Raw genomic sequence first — 14012 nt, 5'->3', positions numbered from 1 at the left:
GAAGAGCACATACACTCCAATCATGCACACACAAAAGAGTTTGTTTTCCTTCCTTCCTAAAGTTTGTTGATTGGAAAAAGTCAAGTGGGTAATTGACTGGGGAGCGCTCACACGGCTACGTCTCGGTGTGCATCAGTGACGTCTGCCTCTCAAACTCTTTGCCAGGAAATGTCATCTTATCGTGTGTTCTGATTCCCAACAGAAAGAGCTCGAACTCCTCTTCACCCTTTACACCACGGTGTCCTAAAGTACAAGACTATAAGCCAAATAAAGGCCTGGTTCTCTTTGCCACTGTTGAAAATAAAGTCGACAGGTGCCATCACTAAAGGTGGTAATAACTCCCATAATTGCTGCACTCTTTCAGCAATGTGACCTTTTGTGGGGAAATTCCAACATTTTCCCACCAAATTCCCAGTTGAAAACGTAACTTGTCAAATATCTCAAATTTATTCAAACCCACTAACAGCTCAAAAAGCTTTGGCGTGACCGGATGCGTTCGTGGCCAGCACATTTTGGGGAGAAGAAAAGAAAGTTCCGTGGAGTTGTTATTTGCATCGAGGCAACATGAAAGTACCAGATGGCTCTGTGCAATTGGATGTGATGTTCTTTCCGATACAGAGTGATAGAAAGGCATCCCTCAGAAGAAAGCGCAAGGTCAAAAACAGAGAAACTAATATGTCTGCCGAGGCCAGTGAGTTTCTCTTGCTTGGTATGGCCCTGTACCATTCTTCTGTTCTAGTTCCTTTCATTGTTTTATTCTACATGGTGTATATTCAGATTTTCCTCTTCTCCTTCCTCTCTGTATCTCTATTACAGTAGTTTCATTTTCCTACCGTCCACGTTTCCCCTTTGCTTTGTTCTGTACGTGATCTCTATTCCTTTCCAACCAGGACCAATCTTCTCATTTATGTCTCCTTCTTTCTCCCCCCCCCCCCCCCCCGGTTCGTCGCCTTCCTTTTGCAGTGTGACCTAATGACTTGGCAGCTGTTCACATGTGTTTGCAGTTCTCTGCCATGTCAGAGCTGGACTGAGGGTACAGCTGTGAAACGGGGATAGAGACCGGACATTAACACTCAAGTGGACATACGCAGGCACGAAGACGAACACACACAGACACACTGAGAAGGGGCGTTAAAGCGAGTTTGTGCTTCCCGTCTCTCTGAAGACATGTTCATTTCAGTTTTTTCAGACACTACTCAGTCGTGGTTTACGCCCGGTGGCCAACCATGTCGTGAGACAGTAACATACAACTTGGCAGGGATACATGAGGAGCATGTACTGCTTGTAAGAGGGGATTGGTTGGCTCAGTGACGAGGGAGGATGAAGATGATGGAGAGAAATCTGCGATTATGATGTATTACTCCCACTATGTTGGTGTTCTAATAAATATATATATATATATATATATATATATTCCATGCAACTGACTTCCCCCCTCTTTGCCATATAATTGGAATGTGTTTAATGGTGCCATATGCAAAAAAAATGGAATGAAGTAATCAGCAGAATACTTCTAAAATAAGTGGAAGCTGCAGCCCTACTTGTCACCACGCATAATTGTGTCACACAACTCGATCATGTAAAGTGAATTGATATTGTTACTTACCACCCACCAGTAGTAGACATCAGAGGGCAGCTGGATGTTGTCTCTGGTCCAAACAGGCGAGATATCCGGCTCGTAGTTCTCATCGAACCAATCGGAAACGCCGGGGTCTCCGACGCAGCGCGGGCAGGCACATGTCTTGGGCTGCGAGGTCTCGGGCGGCAACAGCCTGTGCGCGCCCACGTAGCTGGGCACTAGCTTCACCCGCCTCGACTCCTCCCACCCGGGCGGCTCCAGGTAGTTGAAGCCGACGCCCCCGCGGAGCGAGACGGAGAAGAAGAGGGAGGTGAGGAAGACGAGAACCAGCGAGCCGAGGAGGACCCACACCCTGCGGGAACATCTCGCCTTGCCTCCTTTCTCCGCCGCGCCTCCTACCACAGCGACACCTCCGCCTCCAGCCGCCTGGACCGTCCCTCCGCTCAGCCAAGGCCTGAGCTCAGCGAGTCGGGGGGCTCCCCTGGATGAACCCCCGCCCCAGGAGCCCCAGCCCCAGCGCCTTTCCCGGTGCAGGGTGGAGGACGGGATGCGGCCCCCCCATGGCCATGCTCCAACCCCTGGGCCTGCCACTGTCCACAGCCCACCACCACCACCACTATCTCCTGCGCTGCCGCCTCCACGCAACGACCCCCAAGGCCTGGTCAGCGTGATCGGGACGACACGCCTGACTGACACTTTGGACCACAAGGTCACTCACTATATCAGACTAGTAAAATCACACACACGCGCACTCTGGCGGATGAGTCAATGTGTCTCACAGTCAAGCTGCGCGCTCAGCGTCGCTCCTACGCGTTCCGTCTCCCGCTGGCTTCTCTGCCTCTCTCGTTTCACAGCTTTGAGCTCGTCTCGCCACACGCACGCATCCCCTCTCCCTCTTTACTTTATAACTTTCCCCTCCCTGGCTTCCACTGCCTTGACGTGCACCTCTACTCTTTCCCCTGCTGCTCTCTCTTTGTGGGATTAACTGCGGTGTCCATCTTCAGTGAAACCCAGCGCACGGCGCGGTCGGATGCAGCAGGTCCTTCTCGCTTTGTCTGCCATCTGTGTGGATGCTGAGCTCGGGCTCCAGCGCTCTGCCTTCTCTCCTATTCTCTCTCTCTCTCTTCTCTCTCTCTCTCTTCTCTCTCTCTCTCTCTCTCTGGTTGCACTGAAGCGACGTCGCCAAAGAAAGCTGGCAGACTAGTAGAGAGCAGCGGAGAGAGGGAGGGAAGATGGGAGGAGGAGAGGGAGGAGGAGCGGTAGAAGGGGAGGAGGTCTAGCCTGAAGGGTGTTCCATCATGTCTCTAGTCATCCTAGACCGGAAAAGAAAAATCCCTCTCTTCTTCTTCTCTTTCCTCCTTCGCCCCTCGGATGCTCCGTTATCTGCCGTTCTGTGTGTTGTCTCTTCTGTTTTTTTACCCTACTTACAGCTTTTATCTCTCTGTCTCAAGGTCTCTCCTCTTTCCACCCTCTGTCAGTCCATTGTGTTTCACTGAGGCCCCTCTGAGAGCTACTTGGAATAAAAGAATCTCCGTTGTGTAGAGTTTACAGCGCTCGTCTGATGCCGTTCCTTTGCGCAATTGTCTTGAGACAAAGTTTTAAAAAGTTGGAGTCAAAAAGCTTCAACTCTTTGTGATGAATTATGAAATGTGATAACAAAAGAAAAAATCAACTCACTAATAGAGTCGCATGAGATTTTGGGGACGCTGTTCCAATACAGCATTCGCCACCATCACCTTCTAGATGCCAGTCCTGTAGTTGGGGGGCCTGTGCCAAACCTCGCTGACATCGGGTCTAGAAATCAAGAAGTCCTTTTTATTGCTCCACTCTGTACCCAGAGAGATAGAAGAAAAAAAACAAAGATAACGGCTAACAAAAAACTTTGTGAGAAGTAATCAAAGCATCCCAAGCGGATTGTCCGACGTTCGGAAAGCTTTTTATGACGATGGTTCATCCAGGGAGGAAGCTGTGCCGAGGAAAAGGGGAGAGTGGTGGATGGAGTGATGTGCAAAGGCTGCGATGGAAAAAAAAGACAAAACCAATCAGCTCCAAATCTCATCCTCTCTCCAGCTGGCTTTGCGAGGGCGACGGGAGGAAGGGTGGGGGCAGCATCTGTCCTGCATCCCAGAGGGTGTGTGTGAGTGTGTGTGTGTGTGAGCACGTCTTTATGTCAGTGATTGAATTTGTGTACTGTGTTGAGTCAGGTAAGCACACCGTCTGCCAGTTTAATTGTGTTCTACAGCTGTGTGTGTGTGTGTGTGTGTGCACGCGTTGTATTGGATGGCAGTGTAACTTTCATGAGACTGGTGAATTTGAGGTGAGTGCTGCTTAGCTCTAATCTGCTAAACTGTAATCCGAGGGTAAGACCCCTTACGGTGCCCAATTTACGCCAGCTGTCGGCCCATGTTCATCTTACGCCAAATAAACACCTGCTTCACTCACCTGCACACACGCACGGTTGTCTTTCTGCTGCAATAACACCTACTTCTGATGTGTGTGTGTGTGTGTGTGTGTGTGCGTGGGCCCCTAAACTACTGCTCCCAGTAAAGCTTTCTTTCTTTTGTTCTTTTCTATGTCATGATCAAATCACTGTGTGTTTGTGTGTTGTTGGTGGATTTCTCTCCCCAAGTCCAGGAAACCTGTAGACAGACAGAGAGAGAGAGAGAGAGAGATGTAAGACTTTATTGACCACATTGACATCTTTAATTCTCCTCTCCTTCTTCACTTTGATCTTCTTCCTCTTTCTTTTGTTCTCATTTCCTCTTCTCTCCCCTCAGTCTAACCCGCCTCACCTCAAACAGTTTTATTCTTTTGTGTTTTCTCTTTCTGCTGTTTCAATGGAACCAGCTCTATTTACACATTTCTGAATCTTCTTTTCCTTCTTTCTCCTCTTGCTCAGTTTGTCTTTGACTGTGTCCATCACTAGGGACGAGGGTACACGGAGCATGTTTCTGCTCTGCGCTGTCTGTTGGTACTGAAGGCATAAATACACTGATTTGGGAATATTGAGGTACACTGACAGGATACGGTTGAGCGAGTCGGGGCAGAACACTGAGCAGAGAAACATGCTGCTGTGTTTATCGCTGATGTTCCAGATGATCACGCATCTGTGGGGCATATTTGATACAAAAAAAAACACTACAAAATGCCATCAGGTTGCAAAATGTGGCGTCACCGCAGTGTTTTAATGTAGCGAGGTATTCATTGAGACAACAAACGAGCTTAGCGGAGAGCTAACCGGACTTACTTAGTGTTTCCTGCTGCTGAACTTGGAACATTGGTTGAGGACCAAACATTTTTGTGTGTGTGCGTCCCACAAGAAGAAAGCTGTGTGCGAGGAAATGTGACTTCAGTAGCCAAATGTCATCGGCTCAATAAAAAAAAGTCAGTGATTGAATAGGATGAGATAAATCAATGTGGGTATTCGTGGTGAAACTTTGAGACTCCTTTGACTAGATTGTTGCTGACTGATTAAAACATTAGGCCTACATCACACCGGACTTGTCCTGCTATACGCCATTTAAAATACAAATGCTGCAGCTTTCTTTACTGTCATTAAATGACTCATTTAATAAGACTCAAACTCAGAGCGGCGATTGGTCCATCGGCAGAAAAACAATTTGCAACTGTCTTCGTGACCGACTGCTGCGCGCGGGTCCTTTGTCAGTCCGAAATGCAAAAGATATATGCGAGCGTTGAGCAGAGAGCACACGCAATTTGACGAAGTCCGCTTTGGCTTTGGGAAATTTGGATGGACAATTTTTTTTAAATTAATTTCTGACATTAGGTAGAATGAAAGTTTAGCGTGTCAGTTGATTAATTGAGAAAATAATCAGCAGAATAGCCAATAATGAAAATAACCTTGTCTCACCTTCTCCCCCCCTTGCTTGCATTTTACCAGCGCACAACCTCGGTGTGGACTTCTTAGTAAATATCTCTGTATGTTGTTCTCAGTCAAACAATGCTTAGTTGTGTAGGCCTACAGACACGCCTGTGTCCCCTCCCCCCTATCACATTACCTAGTCCTAGACAGTCTGCCTCTCTTTCTTGCCACCAACCTCAAGAATCAACAATGATTTTCCTCGACTCTATTTTTGAGGCATCGTCATGGCAGCCAGCACGCGATGCAGCGTTGTTACGGCAACACAAACCGCAGAAACCCCCAACCTTGACCCTTCTAATCCATGCTGGAGAACTGGGACGGACATAGCTTCCCTCCAGTAGACACATTTCTTCCTTTTTATGTTCTATTCCTGTAATTGCTGTATATATCACTCCTTCACGGACAGAGAGTTGCACAAATGTACACCTGGAGCCACAGTCCTGGCTGTCCTGGTTGGTTTTTCATAACTTTACTGTTGTCACTGGATGTCATCCGGCTGTAAAAGTGACAAACAGCCGGACGCACGCGAACACACATGCAAAAGCTGACGGAGCTTGTGACGCTACGACAGCTGCATTCGTAGTCCTAACAAGCTGCAGGTTTACATAATGAACTTTGGCTGGTTGCTTCTTCTACCAGTTACACTTCAACACTTTGATTCTGTAGAACAGCTTGTTAGCATTCCTTCTATTGTTTCGCTGAAGACAATTGGGGCACGATGCCCGCCTCTGCCCCTTTTGGTTTTAATAAGAAATGCTCCCCGTTGGATTCGCTATCATTTGTTACAGAGCGAAGGACAAAAGCAGATAACTGTTAGCTGTGGCAGCAGTTAAGGGCAACAGCTGTCGGTATTTTTCCACCGTATCTCCCTGTTATCCACAACGTCCTTCAGGTTCCACACAGCTGTCAGTCAAATCTTCTGGTCAAATGATACGTCTCATCCCCGAATACAATTTATACACAGTGATCGCGCCTCATCGCTGTGCCAGAAAACACAGTTAATCTATGTTGCACTGATGTGAGCGGAGCCGCCGTGCACATGCTGCTGCAGCCCAAATGTTTTCCAGAGACGTCTCCTGCCTCAGTGGTAATGCAATTTATACACCTCGGGAGCAGCTTTCAGCGAGTGAACTCTGGCTTCTGTGTTTCATATTCTGCCCAGTTGTTGTACACTGCTCTGCCTCCTGAATGGCAACATTTCTCTTGCATTGATTTCAGGTCAACTTTAACAGGCACTCGCCACTTTAAACTGTCAATCACCTCGCCCACACTCCCTTCCGCCGCTCTCTCTATATCTCCTGCTCTACTCGTACCTATTGTCCTGTCATATTCCTGTTAGTTCTGTGCAATCATATTTGTACAGCTAGTAATTATCATCCAATACCCCCCTGCCGGACTCCTTCCCTGTGACAGTGGCTCTTAACAGGTGCTGGAGAATTTCAATCTTTTCTCGCTGCCTGCTGTTGAGTGCTCTCGTCTATGACGCACGGCAGTCTACTCAGTCTCACCTCCTGTCTTCGTTCTGTAGGTGAGGGTGTCTTTAATGAGTGAAGAAAACAAATCTATCCCCCATGCAATCCGCCTTTCAGACACTCGTTGGCCACATGCTCCGCAGTTTCGGCACTTCCAGCCGCGCCTTTCGCTCAAGATTGCTGCGGAACAATGAGTAGCAGCATTACTGGCGCTGACAACCTGCCCTGGGGAGACTGACGGCTCTGCTGCAGGTCTGAAGGCCAAGCAAACAAATAATAAACAAGTGTGAAGAGGGTTTTGTTGACACAATGGGAAATCTTTCAGATAGGGGCGTGGCAATGTATCCATATAGAACACGTCCTCCACCTGTTAATGTCAACGAATCCCAGAGACCAAAACCAACATGACTTGATCCCACTAACAAGCATCGCCTGTGTGGCCTAAGCGCGACATAAATTCTATCTTTGTGCCACAGAGCTCCATTGTTGTCCAACAGGACAAAGGCCGCGTTCAGCCCTCTCATGCATCTGAATGAGGCCAGTCCGGCGGTGCAGTGTGTGGGGGGGGGGGGGGGGCACCAATGCAGGGGGCACCGGCAGATATTTTCCCTCTTTTCTCCGACGTGGTATAACCAGGTAAAGAAAATGAACGAACGTATCGTGTAGGAACATCTGCAGAAACTAATTAACACCCCGTGAATAGTTGAAAAAAACACTGCAGAAGAAATGAAAGAAAGGACCGACTCCAACTTCCTGTTCTTACTCGCCTGGAGATGCTCGGTGGCCAACAAAGCAATTAGCTGCTTTAGCCGGCCTGTATGTCTGGGTGCATACCTCTTCCAGGTTTAATTACCATCTTTAATTCCTTTAATCACTCGCCTTAACTGTTGTTGTCACTGAGCACGCTGTTGCCAGCCTGCCATTAACCTGCGTGGATGAGCCAAATCCTGTTCCCAGTCGACCCGAGTCGTATTTTTCTCCATCGCCTGTCTCGTTTCCTCTCATGATCACAGTTAAACAAAAAACAAGGCGTCAGAGTAAACATCTGTTAGCAGCTGTTATCGTGGTACAGACCATTTTTAATTACTTTGTCCATCCACCCTTCCATAATCTACTTCCCCCCCAACACCCACTGATTCCTCTGTCTGCTACGGTCACCATTTGTTTCTGAATTTCCTAGTCCCCTCATTCATCCGCATCTCCTCCGGTCACGACTATAACTCAGGCGTGTTTATGACAACGACAGATTGATGCCGACATTACAGGTGCATGGCGTCCAGTGTGACACATCCTCCACCACACATGAGTGCTCCATCCCTCCCATCTCGTTCCCTCTCTGACGTCTATCTTCTAAGCAGAAGCATCCGTCACAAGCAGTTGATCTCATGTATTTCCTTTAAGGGTTCAAACAGGCTTCAATAATACTGCATCACTTGCTTTCTTCCGTTTGTTCCCCCTTAACCTCGCTGTCTCATTTCTCATTGTTTTTCACCATTCCCCTCCATCACCCCCCTCCCTCTCTCTTTCCATTTCGATCACCGCTGCGGGAGTCAGAAACAATAAAATGGAGCCATTTTGGTTGTTGCAGGTGCCCAATATACCTCTGCCCTGGCTGTGTGTAGCGTTTGGCAATAACAATGCTTCACTGCAATGTCACAAATCAGAGGCCACCTTCACCGTCAACATAAATTAAGGAAGTAGGTTTCAATGGCCGATTGCAGTAACACTTGATCTCTATTTTCGTCATGCAATCCTCTCTTATTCCCGTTGCCTGTACTTAGAGAGAGGCTGGTGGAATATTGAGACTGTAAACATTGTTATTTTGTACACATTTTGTCTGTCTGAACTTCACCTGTCCATCCTCACTGCAGCTAAGATCAGTAACAGTGTAAGGATGGACCCACGGCTGCTGCTGAGCAACGCTTTTGTCACTTAATAACCCCTTCTATTCTCTTTTCCTATCACAGTGCACACATACACCCTGCAGCTTCAATACACTGAGCCTGGATGACACACAAACACAGTATGCATACTATCTTATATATGATATTTTCTTTGGTAAACTTGGTCTTCCTCATGTTTGCTGGTTTAAGAGACTGCACTAACTATATATATATTTCTTTAAAGTCATCTGGGTGATGAAAGTGGCACAGCAAGAGGTCTACTCCCAGCGCTAGGTGGTGACCTACTGTGCCTGGCGAGCTAACCAAGAACACTCTAGCCATCAATCGCAGTAAATATACTGGAATACATTGATTTTGCTGTGAAATTCCACTGATTTAAATGTCGTGGAATCATGGCCTTTACTCTTTATATAGTCCGACTACTTTGCAGCCTTTCATTCGTAAACGTTTGCATTAAACTTTTAGAACGGTTATGATTATAAGGTAGAAAAATCCCGCAAACACACCAAAAAAAAAAAAGCCTGTCACACTTCAATGTGAGGGGGGGATGCCGCCCCCTTGTTTGCTAAATGACAAACTGCGTGCCCCTTTGTTAACCAGCCATCCCCACTCTCCATCCCCTAGTAGCAGAGAGAGAGTGCAGGGGCAGAGGGGTTCTTTAGTTGAATATGTTACTCTAGTCAGCCTGACTCATTGATCCTTCATCTGACGGAGGTTTGTGCAAGTTTATTGACCTCACTGCCTCACTGTGCTGCGTATCGATAAACCCATGGCGCTGTCCGTGGTGCTGAAGTAGCAACCTAATTTGTAATTTGCTAATTTTGTACTTTGATCAGTTTCGCCTTGGATCTAAACCAGGGGTCTTTAACAGGGGGTCCGCGACCCCTAGGGGGTCCACCGAGGTACTGCAGGGGGTCCGCGAAATCTTTGGTTGATTAAACCTTTCTTTTTCTTCTTTTTTTTAAACATGAATCTGTCCATTATTTTAATAGTTCAGTGTTGTATGCAAGATAACATATATGTTTATGCATGGCAGTGGCACTAATAGGCCATCACTCATTTTCTTTCCACATTTATGTGTAAAATAAAAACGTCAATTTGTATAACTTGTATGCATGATTATCATGCAATTAACAGACAATGTTGATGTTGGCATTGGTATCAGCTGACAAGGTATGTTTATAGATGGCAGTGGCCCGGCCACCCTGCTCACTGTACCTTGCATGTTTAAAATAAAAACATGAATATATGAACCTGAGTATTATTTGAATAGCTTAGTATTGAATGCACAATAACAAGGCATGTTTATACATGGTATAGGCCCAGTTTAATATAAAACACAATTTTATACAATATATATAGTCGGGGGTCAGTTTGTGGGTCCTTGGCCTGAAACACGTTGAAGACCCCTGCTCTAAACTATACAGCTAGGGAGTATTAAAAGAATACAAAACCAAACGAGTCATTGATGGGGAAGTTTGCTAGCCGTGCTAGAACGAAATGAACCATCTCTGGTAAAAATGAATACATCGCCTCCTGGTTGGGGGGGATATTTCAACCTCTGAGCTTTGCTCAAAGTCACAATCACTGCCTTTCATACCAAAGAAGTTGGTAAACACCTTTCTGGACTGGTCTGACAGAAAGAAAAAAAGAATTTAAGAAAGACCTTCAGCTACAAAATGGAGCTTATGTCTCCTCTTCCACGTATCGGAGACAAATGCCCCTGACTTTGAAGGTACTCGCCATCTGGAAACAGAAAGAAAGTCACGACCAGCCTCGAGCGACACAGTAAAAAGAGAGAAAATGAAAACGACGGAATGAAATACAGCAAGACAAAATAATACTAGACACAGTCAAAGAGCAGCCAATTTGAAAAGAAGATAGTGGGTTATTTATCACCGAATTCAAGAGTCTCCATTTTTATAAACTGCAAGCAGAATGACTGGCTCTGCAACTGGGCTGTAGCCATGGGAACCCGCTATCTGTGTCCTCTGGAAAGTGATCATTCTTTCATTCCTGCCTTCAGTTAATTATGTCATACCGCCACTCTGATTACACAAAATTACTGTTCGAAATCTTCTCCATAAAATGTAATCGTCAAAAACAGCTTTATTGCGCAATTTCACAATTCATGTTCCTCCCACATCTTAAGTCTGAATGATCTGAATGTGTGTTTACTGATATATTCACACATCTGGAATTGTACTTTCCAGGGACTGACTAATGTTACCTACTGCAAGGAAACAGCTGTGTTTTAGAATAAAGGAAAGCGTACGTGTTGTTTTTGAATGTAGCTGCAAGTTTCACATGTTTTAATTTGCACAATCATTTATTGGTTGGGGGGCATGAATCCTTTGCTGGGGTTCAAAAGGGGGGCATGACAGAAAACGTTTGAGCAACACTGATGTAGCAAATTCTACATGTTGTCGCATTTGGTTGCTCGGTGGACTGTAACTATTCCCTAATTACTAAAATCCAGAACGGAGTTCTTGGATTTTTTGTCATGACATTTAAAAACGTTTTGATACATAGACAGACTTTATGGAACAGCGAAATCATGATTGATAATGATCAATAAAGTAGTGTTGGGGTTCGATATAATATTATGGATTTCTTTTTTTAAATCCACGAATGGAAATTCAAATTGTTATCAATGCCACTGACTGATATTTTCATTATCGATTAAAATGCCAATTTCTTTTTTTAATACTTGTTTGATCTATAAAAACACAGTTTCCCAAAGTCATTAAGATATCTTATTTTATCCAAAGATGTCTTATTTTATCCAACCATTACTCAGAAACCCAACGATTATATAAATGGGGAAAAGCAACAAATCCTCACAAACCAACAAATAACTGATGAATTGCTTCAGCTTTTTCAGCAGTTTCTCTTGTCACGGAGACAATTTCATATTTAAGCAAAAGGGAAGCCGTGGATTCATTTTATTGCAAAAACAATTTCATTGTATAAAATATAAGAAGTAAAGCTTTTATTTGAGTTGTTAAACTTTACAATAAACAGATAACAATTTAAAATCGGACAACAATGACAGTTATGTAAATGTCATATGTTATATTCGTCATATACACTCAGTTGCCAGTTTATTATAGACACTTAGCCAAAGCTAATGCAGTCTAATACAACAGTTATCTATGTTCATGAAGGTTATAAGATTTAGGTTGTGAGGAAACGGTTTCAGAGAGTTGCTGATTCAACTTAATGTAAAGCTAAATTGTCCAGAAAATTGTTCCATATTTTCCATATATTTCTGTATGCACTTTAATGAAGCTGCTCTATATAATGCCTAACCCAAGTTAAATATTGAAACACTAGATACTGCTTTTATGGCTACACCGTGACATTAAGTTTAATGGTTTAGATAAATATTCTGGGTGTCCCTGGCATCCCTTTAAGCACCTTTTTGTGGACACTTTATAATTAGAAATGATTATACAGCATGGTAGGGTTGCTTAACCGAGGTTGTTAGAGGTTAACAAAGTAACTTTTTGGGATTGGAGACGAAGGAACCGAGGATTTTGTTTTCCCAGAGGTCTCGGAAAAACTGACAGAGAGTCACAGAGATAATCACACCAGATGGGAATTTGCATATTGAGGAACGACGCAAAAAGGTTCACAGGAGCAGCATATTCCCAGCATAGGAAATTAAAAAATGGTGAAGACATACAGGAACGACATTGTCAGTGACATTTCTGTAACCGGGGTCAAGGGGACAAGCACTATGGTTCATTAGGTAAAGTTTAGTTCTTCAAAAGATGAAAGTAGACAGTGAAAATAGTGTTTCCCTTTGTTCTGTTGACGCTAATTAGTTACTGTCATTACTTGACAAAGAGGTATTATTTGCGAGTAGTTAGTTTTGTATGTTCAAAGCAAATCTGACCTCTACTGAAAGAGCCATCTGCTTGTATATAGGATATACACATGCAATTTCCCTCATTTAACATGAAGCAACAGCAGTATAATCTGTTTATGTGTCAATTTGCAGATAATACATTCCCAATCGTTCCCAATATTGCAATTGACATATTTAAATTGGAAAGTCAGAGACAATTTCCCCACGGAAATTATTTTCAGATGTCAATCTACTTTGAATAAAGGGATTGGAATACATTGTATTCGCGAAAGAGAGAGAGAGAGAAAAGTCCACCTATAGGAAATGAATAGGAGTAGAACGGACATTGCCATTAAAATCAACGCAGCAGGATGCGTCAGAGTGGCGTCCATTTTTCAACTATTGAGAGCACCACACTGTACTGCTAGGAGGTACCAAACAGGTAACAGACATGGCTTTTCTTGAATTACTGAATAATTCTAAACGCCGTTGTAGCTGCACTGGTCCAGCAAAAATGGCGACGCTTCGTACCGATGTCTTTGATGAACTTTATTTGCCGCGTAAACATTTTGACATAAATTGCGAGCTCTTCCTGGAGTCTCTCGGGCAAATGTCCATTGCCAAACAGGCTAACACATATTAGCACATGAACTTGACCCCCCCCCAAAAGCTGTAAACCTAGGGAAAACACTGAAAATAATTAATGAATAATCGTGATAAATAATCGTGATCTCAATATTGATCAAAATAATCGTAATTATGATTTTGGCCATAATCGTGCAGCCCTACTCTATAATAACCAGTAAACTGAGGTTTTGCCATTTTGCGTTATTACAGACAGGTGCAGAGTCAGCATCTAGACACTCAATATGCACAATAGTCATTAGAGACTGATTTCAGACACAGACTATGTTTTGTTTACAGCTTGCTCCACTTCCCCCAAAAAAACCTGCTTCAAGGCACCTTTTCCTCACAGAATGTAGAGCCATGAACTAAATTACCAAACGTGTGTGCTTTTATTCCCTTGCAACAATGCTATCAGCCGAAAGAGTTGTTGCACAGGGACTAGCTTGTGGCTGCCTGCCTGAAGCCAATGCACACAGAGACAGACACACACTTTTAAACACAATAAGGTCTGAAAAACAGAAGCCATTAACTCACCGAGCTTCAATTTAGGCCACAGCCATGCCTCGTGCTGACGAGGAGATGTTTGGTCTGAGGCCATGTCCCATTTACTGAACATAATTTACACCTCGATGCAAGAACAGTGGGCACTCTGTAAGATGAGTTATCATCACAGGATAGCACATTACAGGACACA

General features: G+C 44.5%; 1 protein-coding gene across 1 annotated transcript in view; it reads right to left on the bottom strand.

Annotated features, from left to right (window-relative positions):
• The window catches only part of st3gal2 (ST3 beta-galactoside alpha-2,3-sialyltransferase 2), a gene marked incomplete at both ends in the record, with an annotated part of 38268 nt that overhangs the window by 9464 nt on the left and 14792 nt on the right, over nucleotides 1-14012 (bottom strand). The window contains one exon of the mRNA XM_079163555.1: nucleotides 1607-2274. Coding sequence (XP_079019681.1) covers nucleotides 1607-2274 — 668 coding nt within the window. The remainder of the gene's footprint in view (nucleotides 1-1606; nucleotides 2275-14012) is intronic.

This window comes from Pholis gunnellus (genome assembly GCF_910591455.1).
Source record: "Pholis gunnellus genome assembly, chromosome: 7".
NCBI classification, from domain to species: domain Eukaryota; kingdom Metazoa; phylum Chordata; class Actinopteri; order Perciformes; family Pholidae; genus Pholis; species Pholis gunnellus.
Note: the sequence above shows the minus strand (reverse complement) of the source record. Positions and strands in the feature narration are given on the sequence as shown.